Here is a 19,303-nt window from a genome sequence, read left to right as displayed (position 1 = left end):
GCTCAAATGAGGAGGGAAGGGGAGGGCTGTGGCTTTTATATGGGGGGAGACCCCGGTCGCCCGCGGGGGGGGGGGGGGGGGGGGGCGACAGGCCCCCTGCCGCGACTGTGGGCCGGGCCCAGCGGCGGTCGCCCGTGGGCCGGGCGACAGGCCCCTATCGCCCCCCCACGGGCGACAGGGCTTTTTTTTTTCCTCCAGGGACTTCGTTGCAAATTTGAAAAAAAAAATACACATTGGGCCTGTCGCCCTATGGGAGGGCGACCGGGGTATATTTTTGAAATTTTTGAAAACGGACATATATTTTTGAAATTTTAATTTTTTAAAATATAAAAAAGAAAAAAAGTTCGTTTCGTTGGATCAGGGCGGCCCAAACTAGGGCTTGGGATTAGGCCAGAGCAAGCCGGCCTTCCCCCTTCTCGGCTTCTTCCCCCTTTCCCCCTGACGACCCGACCGCCTCCTTCCTTCCGCCAAACCGAAGCGCGCGGCGTGCCTGCTTGGCTGCTTCGCAGGAGTTCGTCCCTTCTTCTCGACATCCATATCCTCGCCTCCAGTGGCCCGGTGTGGAGTGGGATCCATTTGGAATCGGATTGATTTCCCCTTTCGCTGGTAAGGAAACCCTAGCCCGCTTCGATGGATCCCTTTAAGATTGTTTCTGTTCTTCGAAATCTATCCGGTGGATGCAATACGTTCATCCATTGCATCGATCCATGAATCCATCCATCCGGATTGTGCCGATTCGTTTATTTTCCAGAAACTTTGAGGTTCGACGGAACACCCCGTGCCGGCGTGCCCCATGTCGAGTCCGCACCTAGGGTTTAGGAACGCCTGCTTGATTCTGATGCCGTCGACTTTAGGTTTAGGAACCCCTCATGTTATGATGGGTTATGGTTACAAAGACATGTCATGTTTTTTGTGAATTAGAGCTGAGCGAGCGTGATTGGCATTATGTCATGGCGCAGTTCTATTGTGGACAATTAATTCTTGTGCTATGTAGCATTCAGTACTGTTTCCTAGTGGTCAAACCCTTCGATCTCATACTTGAGGTATTAGGTAGCACACTGGTTTTAGTCTGATGGCGTCTGGCTTTCATCAATGCGTTAACTTTCAAGCTCTACACTGTGAATCCATGCTCATTGCTGATTTTATAAAGTATTGATTAGATTTATTGAAGAGTATGCTTACCCAAGTGTTATGTTGAGCCTTATGCTTACTCCATGGTCATGTTTTCTCAGATTTGTGTTCTCTAGACATTCCATAAACCAGCATGCCAAAGATAAAGACAAGCCGTGTTTCGTATCCGGAAGGATGGGAGCTTATTGAACCAACAATCCGTGAGTTGGATGCCAAAATGAGAGAAGGTATGCACAGACATTATTTTATTCGAGGCACTCATTACTGAAATCAATTGATATTTGGAGCATATAATTGTACTAATACTTTGTGCTCATGCAGCTGAAAATGATCCACATGATGGGAAGAGGAAGTGTGAAGCTCTCTGGCCCATTTTCCGTATTTCTCATCAAAGGAGCCGCTACATATATGATCTTTACTACAGAAGGAAGGAGATATCACAGAAGCTTTATGAGTTTTGCCTGGACCAGGGTTATGCAGACCGCAATCTGATTGCGAAGTGGAAAAAGGTAGGTCCGTAGGTATCCTTGGTCCATATGTATTGTATATTGTTTACTGCTCGGTTAGTTATTTGGCTACAATAGATTATCTTCTTTTTTTGGGGAGGGTGGGAGGGAGGGATGTTAATCTCCTCATGTTCTGCAATCAGTTGGTAGATTTATTTAGTGGAAATGATGCATAGATATTTTGTATGCAAAATTGCATTATAGATATCAAATTATTACACTTCATTTCTAAATGTGAGATTTATATAGCTTACATGATAGACTGCAGTAGCCACTGATGCATGGCTTGGCTTTTCTGTACACTAGAATGAACCTTATGTTGGTCCCTGCAATCAAGGGCCAGGTAAGCAACCTGGTCACCTTCCTCTCCCTTTCTTTGGCTCCAAGGTAGAAGAAGAGCTGAGCTCTTCTGCACACACATACACTTTGCTGTCTGCTCTCTGCGCTGGCTGAGAGCTGAACACTAGAATGTGGCAAGAATGAACTGTCTTTTTTCATTGCATTGCATTCATATTTATACACCATTGCTACCTACTCTAAGGTGCTACCAGTTATGGCTAATAACTTCTATCACTATCTGAACATTAGTGGCCTAGAGCCATAAGTCAACAAAGGCTGCAAGTCAACAAAGGCTGCTAGCAAACTGCAGACTTCCTTGACCAAAATCAGAAAAGGGACAGCTGCAGATTAAGTCTTACATTACTTCTCCTAATCCTGCTGCTAGCCCTGGACCTCATCCATGCCGATCATCTTCCTCAATTCCGAGAACCGAAGACGCCCGAGCGACTTGGTGAGGATGTCAGCGAGTTGCCGTCCGGTGTCGACGAACTTGATGACAAGGTGCCCCCCATCGACGCAGTCCCGAAGAAAATGGAACTTCACATCGATATGCTTGCTTCGGTCGTGAAAGACGGGGTTCTTTGCCAGCGCAATGGCCGGCTGGTTGTCCACCTTGAGTGCTGGCGGGCGAGCTTCAACGCCAGTGAGCTCACCCAACAGCCGGCGCAGCCAAACGACTTGGCACGCCGCGGTGGCCGCTGCAATGTACTCCGATTCACAGGTTGACAGCGCCACCACCTTCTGCTTCAGTGACTGCCAAGCCACCTGTGGTGCTCTTCCGTCCATCCACATCTCCAGTCATGTCCGCATCGCTGAATGCCGTCAGCTGAAGCCCGCCGTGCCTGGGGAAGACGACGCCCATGTCCAGAGAGCCCTGGACATAGCGCAGCACCCGCTTGACCGCTGTCCAGTGGTCCTCCCGCGGGTCTTCGAGGAAACGGCTCACATACCCGACTGCGAACGTGATGTCTGGCCGCGTATGCGTCAGCCACCGCAGCCCGCCGACGATGCTCCGGTAACGCGTTGCGTCCACCCTCGCCGCCGTGCTGTTCTTCGACAGCTTGATCCGCTCCTCCATTGGCGTTGCCATGGGCTTGCAGCCCGTCATCCCGGCCTGCTCCAGCAGCTTGAGCGCATAGGCGCGCTGGCCCAGCTTGATGGAGTCCCTCCCCTGCTTTACCTCGATGCCGAGGTAGTAGGAGAGTGCGCCGAGATTGCTCATTTTGAAACGAGCCGCCATCTCGCATTTGAACGCTTCAATGTCCTGCGCCCGAGCTCCGGTGACGATCAGGTCGTCCACGTACACGCCGACGATGAGCTCTTCCTTCCCCCGTCGTCGTGTGTACAGCGCATGCTCGGTGGCGCAGCGTGCGAACCCAAGCTCACCCATGGTGGTGTCGAGCTTGGCGTTCCACGCCCTGGGAGCTTGGCGCAGCCCATACAGAGCCTTCCGCAGCCGGAGCACCTTGTGCTCTGCCCCCGGCACCGCGAAGCCCGGCGCCTGCTTGACGTAGACCTTCTCCTCCAGGTCGCCGTTCAAGAACGCCGATTTGACGTCGAGGTGATGGACCTGCCAGTCCTTTGCCGCCGCAAGAGCTAGCAGCAACCGCACCGACTCCATCCGAGCCACCGGTGCGAACACCTCGAAATCAATCCCTTCACGGTGCACAAATCCACGGGCAACGAGCCGAGCCTTGTGCTTGACAATGGCGCCGCGCTCGTCCCGCTTTACCTTGTAGACCCATTTCAGGCCAATCGGCCGGCATCCCGTCGGCGGATCGACCAGCTCCCAGGTGCGGTTGTCCTCGATTGACCGCATCTCCTCCATCATGGCCTTCCGCCAGTCCGCGTCACGCTCCGCAACCGCGAACGTGGCCGGCTCCTCCGCGCTCATGAGCATGAGCTCTGGATCGGTGAGACGCGAGGCCAGCCCCGGCAGCTCTGCATCACCGATTACGTCGTCCACTCGCCTGAATCGGAGCTCCTCTCCGTCGTGGTAGGCATCCACGAACTCCGAGTAGGAGGACGGGGGGGATGCGAACTAAGGATCCGCCGCCGCTGTCGGGGTCCCCTGTTCTGGAAAAACAGGGGAGGCTGGGGACGCTGAACTCGCCGCGCCAGGACTTGGCGGAACCTCCGCCGTGCCAGGACTTGGAGGCTCCACCGCCTCCGCTTCTTGCTCCTGCGCTGCCTCCTCTGCGCCACTCCGGCGCTCGATCACCAGCTGCTCGACGACGAATTCGCCCGTCAAGCCGCCGCCAGACCCCTCTGCTTCCCCTGCCGCGGGCGTGCTCCAACTCCATGCCGCCACCTCGTCAAAAATGACATCCCGGGACACCACCACCTTCCCCCGGGCTGGGTCGTAGAGCCGATAAGCCTTCGTCCCATCTTCATAGCCCAGGAACACCATCTTGGTGCTCCGATCTTCAAGCTTCCCAAGGCCTGGCTTGACGGTCTTCACGTGCCCGATGCAGCCGAACGTGCGTAGGTACGAGACGTTTGGTTTACGCCCATACCACGCCTGATACGGCGTCATCCCCTTCAGGGCCTTGGTCGGTGAGCGGTTCAAGATGAACACCGCCGTGCTCACCGCCTCGCCCCAGAATTCCGCCGGCATCGCCTTCGCCTTCATCATCGAGCGTGCCATCCCAACGATGGTTTGATTTCGCCGCTCGACTACGCCATTCTGCTGTGGCGAATATGGTGCCATCAGTTGACGCGCCACTCCCTCTCCTGCGCAGTAGCTGGCGAATTCCACCGCTGTGAACTCGCCGCCACGGTCGGTTCTGAGGACGCGCAGCCTCTTCCCGGAGTCCGCCTCTGCCCGCGCCTTGAAGCGCCTGATGGCCTCCGCCGCCTCATCTTTGCTCGTCAGGAGCTGCAGCCACATATACCGACTGCAGTCGTCCACGAGCAGGATGAAGTATCTCCGACCACCATGCGTCGTCGGCGTGATGGGCCCGCACAGGTCCCCGTGGACCAGCTGGAGCACCTCCTGCGCCCGGTACTTGGCCGCCTTTGGGAACGGCAGACGCCTCTGCTTCGCGGCCAAGCAGCTGTCGCAGAGCTCGTCGACGTGCTTGATTTGCGGCAGCCCGATCACCATCTTGCCCAGGCGTCCAAGCGCCTCAAAGCTCAAGTGGCCGAACCTCCCATGCCACAGCCATGGTTCCTCCGTGCACGCCGCCGCGAGACACACCGGCTGCTCCACCTTCAAATCCAGGAGATAAAGCCGGTTACGGGAACGTGTTACCTTGGCGAGAAGACGCCGTTCCCGGTCCCTGATGCTTAGTACTCCGGCCTTGACGAGCACCTCCGACCCGTGCTCATCCAGCTGCCCCAAGCTCACAATGTTTGAGCGCAGCTGGGGAATGTAATACACTTCCTGGAGTGCACGGTGCTCGCCGTTGCGGCACCTGAAGAGGACCGTGCCCTGCCCGCGGATGATGACCCGCGAGCCATCGCCGAACTTGACCGTCCCGGTCTTGGTTTCGTCGAGGTCAGAGAAGGCGGCCTTGCTCCCCGTCATGTGGTTGCTGGCCCCAGAGTCCAGGTACCACCTCTGCTCCAGCTCGTCGCCGACCGCGCCCAGCAACACCCGCGCCTCTGGCTCGTCAAGGTTGACGGGCTGCGGTGCAGTCCTCTGCTCCGTGTCCGCCTCCTCTGCTTCGCCATCCTTCAGCGCGCAGTACTGCACCATCAACAGCGCGTGGTCGTCGCTCTCTTCTTGAGCTAGGTGGGCCTCCTTCTCTTTCCGCTCCGGGCACTCCTTAGCCCAGTGCCCGATCTTGCCGCACTTGCGGCAGGCATCGGGGTCGAAGTTCTTTTTCCCCTTCCCGCGCGGATTCCCGCACGCCTTGTTGCCGCCGGCATACCCGCCGCGGCTTGAGGAGTTCTCCCCGGTCCGCCGCTTCATGCGCGCGTTCCACTCCTCCTCGGTGAGCAGCAACTTGCCGCTCTCCTGCCTCCGCTCCAGTGGCGCATCAGAACGCCCTTCGGCCAGGCGAAGTCGACCGACGACGTCCTCGAGCGAGACCTGATCCAGGTCCAAGGTGGCCTCGATTGTAACCGCCATCTGGCTGTACTTGGCCGGGCACGCGCGGAGCAGCTTGCAGACGACGTCCTCCTCCTCCAACTTCTTCCCCATCGTTGCCAACTGGCTTGCCAACGACTGGAGTCGGAGCGCAAAGTCCTCCACAGCCTCGCCGTGGCGGAACTTCAGGTCGTCGAAGTCCCTGCGCAGCTGCTGCGCCTTGGCCCTCTTGGCTCGATCCGAGCCAACTCGGAATGAAGCCAGCATGTCCCACGCCTCCTTCGCCGTCTTCTTGTTGCCGATGGCCTCGTGGAACTCTGGTGGCGTGGATGACAGCAGTGCGTCCATGGCCTGGACGTCTTCATCCTCTTCTTTGGTGCCGACTTCCACGGCCGTCCAGAGCTTGCGCGCCTTGAGCCGCCACTTCATCAGCACCACCCACTCGCCATAGTTGGTGCGAGTGAGCTGCGGCCAGTCCCGCGAGCTCGTCTCCCGCACCGTCCTGATCACAACCTCCGAGACATCCTTCCCCTTGTCGCCTGCACTGGATGCCGGGGAGTTTTCGCCAGCCATCGTTCAGCCGCTGGGCTAGAACGACACCGTACGGCTCTGATGCCACTTGTTGGTCCCTGCAATCATGGGCCAGGTAAGCAACCTGGTCACCTTCCTCTCCCTCTCTTTGGCTCCAAGGTAGAAGAAGAGCTGAGCTCTTCTGCACACACACATACACTATGCTGTCTGCTCTCTGCGCTGGCTGAGAGCTGAACACTAGAATGTGGCAAGAATGAATTGTCTTTTCTCATTGCATTGCATTCATATTTATACACCATTGCTACCTACTCTAAGGTGCTACCAGTTATGGCTAATAACTTCTATCACTATCTGAACATTAGTGGCCTAGAGCCATAAGTCAACAAAGGCTGCTAGCAAACTGCAGACTTCCTTGACCAAAATCAGAAAAGGGACAGCTGCAGATTAAGTCTTACACCTTAACCTATTGATTTTCATTTATGTTGGAAATTGAATATTATGACTATTACTGTCCTGCAGCTTGCAGTCCAGTCAATTGGTTTTTGTTTATGTTGGAAATTGGAGATCTTGAATTTTACCAGTTAAAATAGGTCTGTTCTACTTAGTTGACTGAAAATGAATCTATCAGGCATCCAGTATGTTCTTTTGAGTCCCCCATAATTTTCATAGTGGTGTCTGAAAATGTTTTTTTAACCTTTAGGGTGAACTAAAAGTGTCTGGAAATGGTTGACTGAAGTTAAATACTCCGTCCGGTCACACCATCATTTAGCTATTGCTATTCTTTTCCTGATCACTGGTCATATGTACCTGCTTTGGCCTTTGGCAAAAATCCAGTCAAATCTTTGAAACTTTGGCTGTTGGTAGCTTTCAAATTTTAGGTTGGAAATATAAAGCCTTTTGTAGATTTGTATTGAAAAGTAATTTAATACGTATATTGGATTCATATAGAAATGTGGTTGAATTCGCACCATGAAAACATTAAAAGGTCAAAAGCGCCCAACATTTTTTACTGCAGGTAGCTGTAGATCAAAACCTCAAAGATTGTATGTTGGATCTTAATCTTGTTTGGGACTTGGAAATGATCCGGCTGTTATAGTGTGTTCTAGATGAGTTTTAAGTAAATTTGGAATACTAAGCGATTTTGCAAAGATATATATTTGATTGAATCAGGTATTACCATTTTTTACTTTGTATAAACTAAAAGAAATTATAACAGATCCACTTTTTCCCGCTGCCTGTACAATATATTTTTTATCCATGTTTAATCTATATGTCTTGATTGCTTACTGATACATTTTGCTTTTAACCTATTGCAGCCAGGTTATGAGCGCCTTTGCTGCCTTCGGTGCATACAGACACGTGACCACAACTTTGCAACGACTTGCGTCTGCAGAGTCCCCAAGCACCTCAGGGAGGAGCAAGTGATCGAATGTGTCCATTGCGGCTGCAGGGGCTGTGCCAGCGGTGACTAATCTTGTCGTTATGCTGTTGGGTTCATGACTCATCATCTCAACCTTAACACTTGTGATCTCTCGTGAGCATGTTCCGATAAAGAGCAGCGGGTGCCTATAGAGGTGATTCGCATGAATGTATTGGTGCAACTTGTAAGCCTAGGATGCTTAATTTCTTGACGTTTGTATGTCTCTGTTATGCTCAGACTTGTTGACTTCGTATGTATGTATTATGACGATTTCACCTCATGCAGCCCATGCTGATTTACTGTTTTGTTTTTTTCTGTACATATATGAATGAGTGTGCTAATTGGATTATTCATTGTCATCTATTACCAGAGCTGTATTGTCCTTGCGAAGTGTGTATCGCGTGCCGTCGCCGCTGAAGAATGAAGACACTTCTATATTGGACGAGCTTACCGCCAAATGAATTATGGCGCCTATCGAAGTCGTCTGGAAGCATCGGTGGGATGTTTACCGAAGTACAGACGGTAATCTCAAGATCAGTCAGCTTGGCACTGACTGACAGGCAGTCAAGCAAAGATTCCAAGCGAGTGCGGGCGAGCGGCCAGCCATTCAGCCAACCAGCTGCTCATGGAGTCATGTGCCGTCCGACTCGCAGATCGTTCCCCTGCGATTGGATGTTCCATCCCACTAGCCTGGGGCGTTGGTAGTAACCGTTGGCTCCGGCTGGCCTCGCGTCGCGTTGCGCGAACACGACGAGCTGTGCTTGCCCCCGCCCGTGCCCGTCCGTCCACAGCCCTGGGTGGAAGTGGAACATCACCCGGTGGTTGGCGTCTGGACAGATTCATCCCGTACGTAAACAACCACCGCTGCCTGGGGTACAGCCCGTAAGATGCCAACACGCCACACTGGACCCGCGCCGAGTGGGTGAGGCATCGCGCTTGGAAACCGACGGCGCCGCAGCGCGACGTACGCCGCCGTGGCGGGGACGCGCCCATGGTCCTCGTGCGTGCGACCGGCGTGCCTATGTCGAGCGAGCCGGCCCGGTCAGTGTAACTACCCGCGTGTCGGTGGCCCGTTGCCGCTGCACGCTCCCCTCCCAGGAAACCGAGCGCTTCCCCTTTTTTAATGCGCGGGCAGGCGGGGCGCGGCCGCCGCTCAAAGCCGGTCACGACGCCCGCGCCGGCATGTGAGCGAGCGGGTTGTGGACTAGTGGCTGGCGGTGCTACGCGGAGCCCCGCTCCCCACGGAGAGACTTCGGTAGGCGGTAGCTAGCCTCACCGGTGCATCAGCTCCGCTCGACGTCGTGCGCGCGGGCGGATGGCGGTGGCGGACTCCACGGCCGTGACCGTCGACTTCCTCCGCGCGCGGCTGCTCTCCGAGCGGTCCGTGTCGCGCGCCGCCAAGGAGCGCGCGGACGAGCTCGCCAAGAGGGTACGTCATGGCTCCGGCCGCGCGCCAGTCGCCATGCCGTCGCGCGTTCGGACATTGATGTTGATGGATGGCATTGGCGATTCGGCATTGATTCGTGTGCGCTGCTGCGTTCAGGTCGCGGAGCTGGAGGAGCAGGTCCGGGCGGTGACGGCGCAGAGGCGGCAGGCGGAGCGGGCTGCCGACGAGGTCCTCGCCATCCTCGAGTCCCAGGGCTTCGGCGGCCACCTCTCGGACGACGACTCGGACTCCGACCAGGAGGGCGACGCCAGGAGCCGCGGCGACACGGCCCGCGCCCCGGGGGAGGAGGAGCAGGCGGCGGCGAAGTGCGAGGCGGAGGACGCGCTGTCCGGGACGGCCCAGCCCGCCGGCGGGCTGTCGTGGAAAGGCCGCAGCGTGAGCCCGCACAAGGCCACGCAGCTCAAGCACAAGGAGAGGCGGAGGAGCTACTTCTACTTGCTCTCCTCCTCCGATTCCTCGCCCAAGTACCGGATGGGGCAGTCGTGCCGCAAGAACAAGCGGCGGATAGAGCTGAGGTGCTTCTGCCTTACAATGGAGCCAACGTCAAATTCCATATGCCATCCTTGTCAGTATTCGTTCTTATCTCTTTACCTGACAAACGTGCGCTTCTGATCAGCAATGGCAGCAGATCCGCGGCACCGGAAGATGACGGTAGCGGCGCAGGGAGTCAGAAGCGGCGGCAAGATGGGTCGGACGTCACGGACGATGGCCAGGCGGACGTGAACGGCGAGGTGGTTGGAGATGAGCAGAGTTCAGGGGATGGAGGAGGTGGCCAGTACGTGATCAGGTATGAGAAGGATGGGGAGATGGAGAGGGTGCTGGAGAGGCAGGCAGAGCTGATAGGACAGTACGAGGAAGAGGAGAAAGCTCAAAGGGAGTGGGAGAAACGGTACAACGAGAACAGGAATGCAAATAAGGTACGCAACTGAAAATATTAATTTTGTACTACTGAATTTATGGTTTATTGTTGCTCTTGGTTGCTGCTACAGTAGAGTGTAATTATACTATATATGTGCGCCGTTGTAAAACGTACATGTTTTTGAGGCATCGATTCTTCCCATTTCTCATCTGTACATGCTTGGTGCCTAGTTGTGTCAAAAATGCTGCAGAGCTTAGCACTGCAATGGTTCAGAATTGGGCATTTGATTAGGCGAAGCTTACAGTTTTGCTCAATTTACTTTTGTTTTTCTTATCTGAAAAAATGTACTTTTTACAAATTTCAGGTTGGTGTGGAGGTCAAGAATAAGACATATCAGACAGATGCAAAGTCTAAATCAAGTAAAAAGGACCTCCCCACCACCACCAACCCATCTGCTCAATGTCTGCCGGATGGTTCCTTTTCAAAATCGCCCCAAAACGCATCACAAGAAACCGGTTCCCAGCGGCGTGAAGCAGGCAACGAGCCTGATCACGGTCGTGCGCCAACCTCCTCCATTTCAGCACAGGAAAGCTCCACTGTCACTAAGCAAGATGAAGACCGCGGAGACCTAATCTCAGACGGCGATTCAGGCTACAATTCGAACGCCGAGCGCTGCGCCACCAAAGCACCATCAGACTGGAGCTCGTCGCAGTTCCATGACAACACAGACAGCCAAGCTGACACGCAGCCGTATCGACCGGCGTCAAGCAACATTGCGGATATAGAGAGTGTCCTGCAGGCGCTTCAACGTGCCAGGATATCCCTAAGCGCCAAGCTGAGCAAGCCGGTTCCTCCCAGCCAGGTGACCTTGGCGCTCCCGGCACCGGGGGACGATCACAAAGACTACGACGACCTGCCGGCCAACGATGACGATAACTCGTATGGAGAAAACCTCAGCAGCTCAAGCCCAGCTCGTCAGGAGATACTGGCGCTCCCGGCACCAGAGGATTACCATGAAAGGTTGGATTGGCCACCGGAGTTGGACGGCGCTGCCATTTCACAAGCAGAGATTTTGGCGCTTCCCGCTCCAGGAGACGATTGCCGCAAGGAGATCGAGGATTACACGAAGATCCCTGTCGGCACTCCCGGTTTATTCCGGTTGCCAACAGACTCATTTCCAGTGGATGAGAAGATGTTCTCAGGTAATGCCTGCGGTTCAGGGTTTAGTTTGGGGGCAGCGGCTCTACTTGCCACCAGCATTTTCAGCAATCCTCCTGCTTCTTATGGTGCCGGGACATCAGTTCCATCTGTTTCGGGAGATGGGTCAGGGTTTTCAGCAAAGCAGCGCTGTGATCTTCAGACTCCTGCGCTTCTCCCGGTGCCTACTCCTGGTAGGTGCAACATTCCCACCCCAGATTTTACAGTTGGGTGTGCTCCTCCCCTTCCTGGAATTCCAGGACATGAGCGAGATCTGAGGAGAGCAGGGTATCTTGGGAGTGCAGATTTGTTCATGCAGCGTGGTATCGATTACACCATATCCAATAGGTGGATGTTGTAAGCTGTAGCTATACCATGTCCTTTTGTTGATGTCTTCGTTTGTTAGCATTTGTGCCATTGTGTGGCTGTGGTTCGGTAAAGCAGTATAGAAGTGTGTTCTGCAGACTGCAGTAACGTAGACTGTAGTACAGCATACCACAGCACTTCTCTGCTTGCAAGCAGAAGCACTGAGAATTGTAGTAGTGGAGACCTCAGCAACTGCAATGTTGTGGAAAGGTACTTGAGGATCAGCGAAGGTAACTTTGCACCCCACCTGGCTAGTGCGTCACCTCCTTTCGCCGAATTGGTCTGCGGTCTCCGGTTTTGCGGCACGGCACTGCAGTGTCGCAGAAAGCGCCGTTCATGATGAGTACGCTGCTCGCCTCCTCGAGCAGCCTCACTGACCTTTTTGTCCTGCCCACCATCATGAGGCTATCCACAACGGCAAGAGCAAATTTGCTCCTCATTCTCCTCGTTTCCTACGCCCCCTCACATATTTACTGTCTACAATGTGTTTACAGTGCCAAACAGTATATTTGTTCCTTCATTTCCTCTCTCCATTGTGGACGATGCTCGGAAAATCATGTGTGCCGCCACCGACGCCAGCCGCCATCATCGGTCATCGCGACCACCGCGTCCTGCCTCAAAGTCACCACCCACCTGTCGCGCACAGTCCGTTCCGTGCGTGGCGCGTGCGGGTGCGGGCGCCGGCCGGCGGGGCGTGCCGGTGCCGCTCGCCAGCGTCGGGGCGTTTGCGACTTTGGGAGCGCCGGAGCGGCCGGTGTGGCCTGTTTCTGCTGATGGCGTGCCCGGGGAAGCGGCCAGGCCACCGGTTTGACCTCAGGAAAAGCGCGGCCGCCTGGATTATTGGGTGCTTGCATTTCAAGCAATGGCCTTGTTTGGGTATGCTAGGAAACTAGCACGCACGCATCCCGAAAAAAGAATCTCGCATGTATAAAGCACTAAATGAAATTTATTTGCAAAATCTTTTTAGGGATGGGTGTAACTTTTCGCGACGGATCTAATGGCGGTAATTAATCGATGATTTGCTACAGTGATGCTACAGTAACCATCCTCTAATCGTGCGGTCAAAGGCCTCATTAGATTCTTCATGGCCACTAGCGCAGGGGTTCTGAAATTGGTTTTGTAAACTGGCTTTGTTTGACACCGTAATTAGCGGTCAAAGTTATTACTATTCACTAGCGCTACAATTGGAGCACAAACCAAACAAGGCCAATGTGGCGCCATCATTGGCATGCGAGTACGTGAGTCAGCAGTCAGCACAAGCGTACGGCTAATCCACCGATTATACGTCGATAATGATGAAGAGGCTGATGTAAAAGTTTGTAAGTTTCCTTATAGTTTGACTTGTATAACGAGTGCCCGTGACAGACAGTAACCAAGATGTCAGCTAGCAAGGGTATAGAGCTTCATGGAGAACAGTTGAGATTGAGAAGGCTAACTGAGGCGAGGGCTCCTATCTACAGTGCTAGCTGCTAGGCTCTTTTCTGTCTTCAGCTTTCACGACCTTTTTGTGTGAATAATCTGGTCAGTGTGATGAAACTAAATACTCCCTCATTCTACTATCATATAATGTAAATTTTATATGATTGGATTCGTAATCAAATATATTTTACCATGATTATAAGTTTATAACCATAAGTGATATGATATATTATAAATAAATAATCAAAGTATTATTTGGAAGACCGTACCATGTTATACTATACCTTATTATAAAATTGGAAGGAGTAACAGTTACAAGTTTGACAAGTGAGAATTATACTCGATGCGGAAGCCGACCTTAAACAATACACCTGGGGTTCATAAGTGATATGATATATTATAAATAAATAATCAAAGTATTATTTGGAAGACCGTACCATGTTATACTATACCTTATTATAAAATTGGAAGGAGGGAGTAACAGTTACAAGTTTGACAAGTGAGAATTATACTCGATGCGGAAGCCGACCTTAAACAATACACCTGGGGTTCAGATTTAGCACGGTAACCTGAATTCCCATTAGGGTTTACGCCGGTTTCTGTGGTGAGTGGTGACTACAAACCAACTGGGCAAATCAGATTTCTGGTTCATATGAACCTAAGTTAACACAAAACCAGATAGAGTTCAGGTGCAGCTCAAGTTTCATTTTACCCAGCTGTTGCCTATACAAATTGATATCTCTTAAGACCATCTAAATAACAGGAGAACAAAATCCGTCAGCGATGATATACAGCAGTCTCGAAGTATCTGAAAATCTAGATGAATCGGGACAAAATGACTAACCTAAGAAGTAATATAGGATATACACTAGCTTGGTCACGAAATAGTCAGTCATGATTAATGACTAACCACTCCCTCCACTTGAGATGTTGATCAACTTGGCCAAAGCTACAAGCTACCCAAAATTGTGCTATAGGCCAACACACTTCACCCACCTGAACGCACGTCCAATCTTGAAAGGAAGTTCATAGTCTTTCACGAAAGCTGATTCTCTCTTGGCGGCCTCTGATTCTGACCATACATACAACCCCCGCTCTTGCCGGCCACCAGGGACTGTGTTGTCAAGAATGAGAGCAACCAGAAATGCAATGACCATGTTGAGTGACAGTAACGTGTTGAGGACATAGTTCACCTGAAACGCAAGAAGATAAAGAAATTGCAGTCAAATACTCAGATATAACCAAAGGCTGTCAAAAACTCGCACCAGGAGTTGGTAGGATGGCACATGCTCGCTGTAGGATTGTATTTTTTTTCCTTATGCAAGAATAAGCTGTAATGATTTCCTAACCATATTAGGCTGGATTGTAAGTACAAGTAGATAATCTAGCCATTTAGATCTGAAGCATCATACAAATAATTCGATTTTATATTTCTTTATCATTTTCAAGTGCAAAAAAATGGAGTACTTCAAACTTGAATGTTGACCCATGTACTTCAAACTTCAAATGGTGGGGGGAGGGGGGGGGGATTCATGCTCAACAGGGCAGTAATATATATATATAATTCACGATACTTCAAACTTGAATAACCAAACATGTAATGGAGTACATCCAACATCAGATATTTTAAAAGTTTTACCCACTAGAACTATTCATGCTTGACAAATACTCAGCTGAAGCATATAATTTCCTTCAATTAGTGCCTTCATATGCTTTTTTTTTCTTTATACATTGATCGAAAGTTGAACCATAAACCTTAAATATATTCATTTGCGAAGCATATAGATGGTCAGGTTGGCATAGGAACAAGATATGTGGTTTGCCTTCCTAGGTAGCCAGTGGCGAGTTGTGTGCAGTCAAAGGCAGGCCAGCCGCAGAGGCTGGCTGGTGGCAGGAGAAATTAGCAGAAGGAAGGGGAATGGGGAGATGGAAAGATACTGGTTGGTGGTCAAGGTGAGGAACACAGAGGAGAGGGATGGTGACAGCAGGGTGGGAGGTGTGCAGGATTAGAGGCTCCTAGGCTCAACTTAGGGTTGCAGTTTCTTCATTTGCCTGGCTAACAGGCAATAATGCCCACCTTTTTTCACTGTAATGCGCATATAAAGAGCAGAATAGGATAATAAAGTATTCCATTGAAAAAAGATTGACAGTTTGAGTACATACCCCACCAGATCCGGTGTGAACAGGTCCATGAGATGCAACAATGTATGGCTGAAAGTAAGTTGGCACTGATAAGTTTGCGCTAGGATGTACACCATATTGCTGGAAGTATGAAGGAACTGATAGGGACAAGAACAAAGCCAGCCCAACTATAATACTGTTCCTGGAGCTTCCAGTGGCACTGTATCGAAGATTTGACAAGCCAAGAGCACATAGCATTGCCCACATGAAGCAAAGGAGAGCAGCAACCAAAACATCAGGAATAGAAGCAATGAACGCTCCAACTTTTCCTACAAAGGAGTAATAATAACAGTGATAAGCAAGAAGAATGCCTTTTATTCATTACTTTGATGATATTTGCTCACAGCATAAGAAATTTTTCACCAAACTGAAAATGTGAAACAAGCTTCTCACCAACTATAGAAAGAAATAGAAGTAAAATAGCACCAAATCCAACTGCTCTTCGGCTACCCATTTTAGTCACAGCAATTGTGTGTACATTCTCTGTTATCGTTGAAGACCCAACTCCTGTACCCCAAAGGCCAGCTAAGACTGTAGAGACACCTTCGACACCAATACCTCTGCTAACAACTCCAGATGTTGGTGGCCTTGTGGCCACAAACAAAGATGATGCATGGTAGGAACCAACCTAAAATTGAAAAGGCACAAGCATGTTGTTAGGAGATAGGCAAACTTTAGTCAGAAGTACATTGAAGTCAAATGGTTGTTTCTGGACTTGAAATAATGAGAAGAAATTGTTTTTTACTAAGTGAACTAGTTTCCATGCACCAAAAGTGTCGGAGAAGAAAACCAATGTCAAGTTGACCATTAGCAAGAAGTTTGCAAATGTAGGTAAGGCAATGTGCCAATGGGTAGATCTTATTCAAATAATTATTGCTAGCTTAGTCAGAGTAAAGATACCAACGGCAAGCGATGCAGATATCAAACTTCAGAGCAATCGTCAACTTACAGAATCCACAGAAGCAATAACTGATACAACACACATCACAAGGCCCATTTTCCAACTAAAAACCGGAGTGCCCCACTGCAACGGATATGGAAATCTGAACCAAGGTGGAGATCTTAAGGCATGTGAAGTGTCTACACGGCAAGATTTCATCCTCAACACATGCTTCCGACAAAAGGCTGATACATTGTTTGAGGCTGGAATATTTGCATCACAACCTTTGTAGCTATAAACTCCAGTTGCTGTGAGAACAAAAGCAATGGCCCATGTGATTCCTAATCCAAGAGGGACCTAAGGAGGAAGCATCAAGAGTTCAGAAATTAGCTTCTCATACTAACCACCATGCAGCACAAAATCACACGTGCAATCAATATTGCAAGCCAAAATCTTATTCTTACCGCATAAATAAGAAACACTCTGTAGCCGAACAACTTTATTTTCCGGAGGTACTGCCACAAGTGAAATAGATAAACGATCAGAAAAGGAAAATGTTTCATTATTCACATTATATCACACAGCATCTGAAAAGTGATTTCCTGCATACTCACAAGTGCAAAAATAACCACCATCAACAACTGCAAAATTCCCATCTCTATACATGTGCCTAATTTAGCAAAACCATAGCTGAAAAATGAAAGTCCAACAGCTGCAACTGTTGGTGAGACAACAACTGGATTTATCAACCTGAAATAAACAGATAAAGACAAAACACAAATAAGGAAGACATCACCTGAGTATTACTACTTGTCACAGTAACATATGGTGAATTGTGCAACAAAAAGACTAGGTGCATGAGTAAATGTATTCATCAGTTATAGCAAACGTGAAAAGATGTTTATGGCTGGAAACAGACTGTGTTCACTTGTAACTGTGATGACCCTTGTAGCTTTTGAGTCATCTGCGCTCGAGAATACGCCATGTGCACTGTTTCTATTGTATGGCCATGTGAAAGATGATTCTGACCATGACAAAAGACTTGAAATATTAGGCATTCAGAATGAAACTTCAGATCAAGTTTTATATTTTCTATACGAGTGCATCTCATCCAAGCTATTTTTTATTCATTCACTGCCAAGGCAATCATTTATTCGCATTAAATTGGATGGACAGGAAAATGGTTTTGTATTTATTAACAGAAATTGAGGCGCACCTTAGAAATAGTGACATGAGGCCTGTATATCCCAAGATCACTTGGAATGCACCTCCAATTATTATAGCTCCCTGCAGGTGCTTCATTATGTGCTTAAAATTCTGCAATCAAATGCAAGCTGTTAAGCTCAGTCAGGACTGCCAGAGGACCAAAACCAAGAGAACAATGCATGACTGCAACACTGGCCATGTTATAAGCACTGAAACACCATAACACAAATGAAAATATGCATACATTGTCATTGAGCCCAAAGAACTCCTGGGAGTTTATGATCGCAAGTGCAGGAGCAAGGTATACAAAGGATGGGCCCTGCACAAGAGGCAATCTCGTTCCAATGAACATGTGCAGCAATGTATTCATCCCTGTGACGAGCAACACCGTGGACACCACTGCTGCCGTGTCATCCTAATCAACACACATCCAAACAGCAGCCCTTAAGTAAAATATTCACTAAATCAGTCATACAGCATGAAATACTACAGGATCAATGCCACACTCACTGCTGAGCCACCCATTGCAGGAACCATCACGAGAGGGATCAGGATGATGGAGCCAACCATGGAGATGTAATGCTGGAATCCGTATATCACCAGAGGAACTGCAACACAGCTTAAAAACAGCTCAAATTAGCACACCGTACATCACGACCGCACGAATTAGCGCAGCACTTCACACATGCATGTTTCTCTTCCTTGATTGAGTACTTACATAATCCAGGAGAGTCACGAAGCTCGTACTTCACATGAGCCGGTCGCTCCGGCGCCTCCTCCTCCTCCTCCTGTAGCTGCGGAAGCGAGGGCGCGGCCGCCTGCCCATTCGGCCTTCCGCCATCGGAGTCCCTCCTCCGCGTCCTCGGCTGAGGAGGGGGCGGCGGGGGTTGCCGCCGCTCGCCATTTCTCGTGGCGGCAGCGGCGGCAGGAGGGGGCGGGAGGACGGAGTTGGGCCGGGCCCGCGGCGGGCCGGACTCCAGATCGGCAGGGGCCTCAACGGGGCGAGGGAGGGGGACCTGCCCGGAGTTGGGAGCGGACGCCGAAGGCAGGGACTCGCCGGAGACGCGGGACTGGAAGCCCGTGCGCTTGGCCCAGGAGAGGGGCTGCGCCTGCGGCTGCGGCGGAGGCGCCGGGGGCCAGGGCCCGGGGCGCCCGCGGCGAGGCTGCGGCAGCGCGCCGGACGCGGACGACATCGCTGGGGCGGGGTACCGCCGCCGGCAAGCGGCGGCGCTTGGGGTATGGTCCGGGCAGAGCGGGGGAGTGGCGGTGGCGGTGGCGAGGGTTTTAGCTTTTAGGGGAGCGTGATGCGGTGGGGTGGCGGAGGGCGGAGGCAGTGAGCTGGACGCCTCGGACGCGTACAAATCCGTGCGTGCGGAGGCGGAGGCGGAGATTCTGCGGACGCGGGCGGGCGGGGCCCGCCGTGTCAGAGGACGTTGCTGGGTGTGGCACTGTGGGTTCGTGCGGCGTGCGTTTGAAATCCGGGATGATAGGAGCTAAATCCCTCAATGCCATTAAAATTTTAGCTAATTTCTTGATTGTCATTGATCTCACATGTCATAGACACAAAAAAATCCATTTAATGTCATTTAGTGGCATTCAAGGGATTGGCGAAAATTTCAATGTCATTCAGGAATTAACTCGGATGATAGGGTCAGACGCGGGTCAAGTGACAGTGGTGCGTACGTGACTGCGAGGTCGTACTCGGTCGCCGTTTGGCTGCTCTTCCGTTCGGTAGCCAGTTCCTGCTCCAGGCCAATAGTATTTTCCTCTCACACCACTCCAGCCACA

The 19,303-nt window shown here is 51.3% G+C and overlaps 3 protein-coding genes across 6 annotated transcripts; 2 read left to right on the top strand and 1 right to left on the bottom strand.

Moving 5' to 3' along the window:
* Nucleotides 1–364: 364 nt before the first annotated feature.
* On the top strand, nt 365–8,279 carry LOC120675787 (protein BUD31 homolog 1-like). 4 transcript variants are annotated; one of them, XM_039956994.1, is made up of 5 exons: nt 365–606; nt 1,233–1,358; nt 1,453–1,640; nt 1,944–1,980; nt 6,656–7,357. In XM_039956994.1, the coding sequence occupies exons 2-5, from the start codon at nt 1,265–1,267 to the stop codon at nt 6,772–6,774; spliced, it is 438 nt and encodes a 145-aa protein (XP_039812928.1). In that variant the 5' UTR covers nt 365–606; nt 1,233–1,264; the 3' UTR covers nt 6,775–7,357. The 4 variants fall into 4 exon arrangements, with proteins under 4 accessions (XP_039812928.1, XP_039812930.1, XP_039812927.1 ...); XM_039956996.1 differs by lacking the exon at nt 6,656–7,357 and adding an exon at nt 7,857–8,279 and having other exon boundaries at nt 367–606; XM_039956995.1 differs by lacking the exons at nt 1,944–1,980; nt 6,656–7,357 and adding an exon at nt 7,857–8,279 and having other exon boundaries at nt 421–485; nt 531–606.
* An 801-nt stretch (nt 8,280–9,080) lies between these two features.
* LOC120675786 (protein starmaker-like) lies at nt 9,081–12,075 on the top strand. The gene is made up of 4 exons (XM_039956992.1): nt 9,081–9,389; nt 9,504–9,922; nt 10,024–10,324; nt 10,631–12,075. Exons 1-4 carry the CDS (start codon nt 9,276–9,278, stop codon nt 11,822–11,824), a joined length of 2,028 nt encoding a protein of 675 aa, XP_039812926.1. The 5' UTR covers nt 9,081–9,275; the 3' UTR covers nt 11,825–12,075.
* A 1,800-nt stretch (nt 12,076–13,875) lies between these two features.
* Nucleotides 13,876–18,708, bottom strand: LOC120675491 (nucleobase-ascorbate transporter 12-like). Its single transcript, XM_039956694.1, has 10 exons — nt 18,234–18,708; nt 18,026–18,123; nt 17,760–17,930; nt 17,526–17,626; nt 16,924–17,059; nt 16,774–16,824; nt 16,379–16,666; nt 15,823–16,057; nt 15,412–15,698; nt 13,876–14,441 (listed from the first exon to the last, which is right to left on the bottom strand). The coding sequence occupies exons 1-10, from the start codon at nt 18,706–18,708 to the stop codon at nt 14,220–14,222; spliced, it is 2,064 nt and encodes a 687-aa protein (XP_039812628.1). The 3' UTR covers nt 13,876–14,219.
* Between the last annotated feature and the right edge of the window lie 595 nt (nt 18,709–19,303).

Source organism: Panicum virgatum, chromosome 5N (genome assembly GCF_016808335.1).
Source record: "Panicum virgatum strain AP13 chromosome 5N, P.virgatum_v5, whole genome shotgun sequence".
Taxonomy (NCBI): Eukaryota; Viridiplantae; Streptophyta; class Magnoliopsida; order Poales; family Poaceae; genus Panicum; species Panicum virgatum.
The sequence above is the reverse complement of the archived record's forward strand: the minus strand, read 5'-3'. Positions and strand labels throughout refer to the sequence as shown.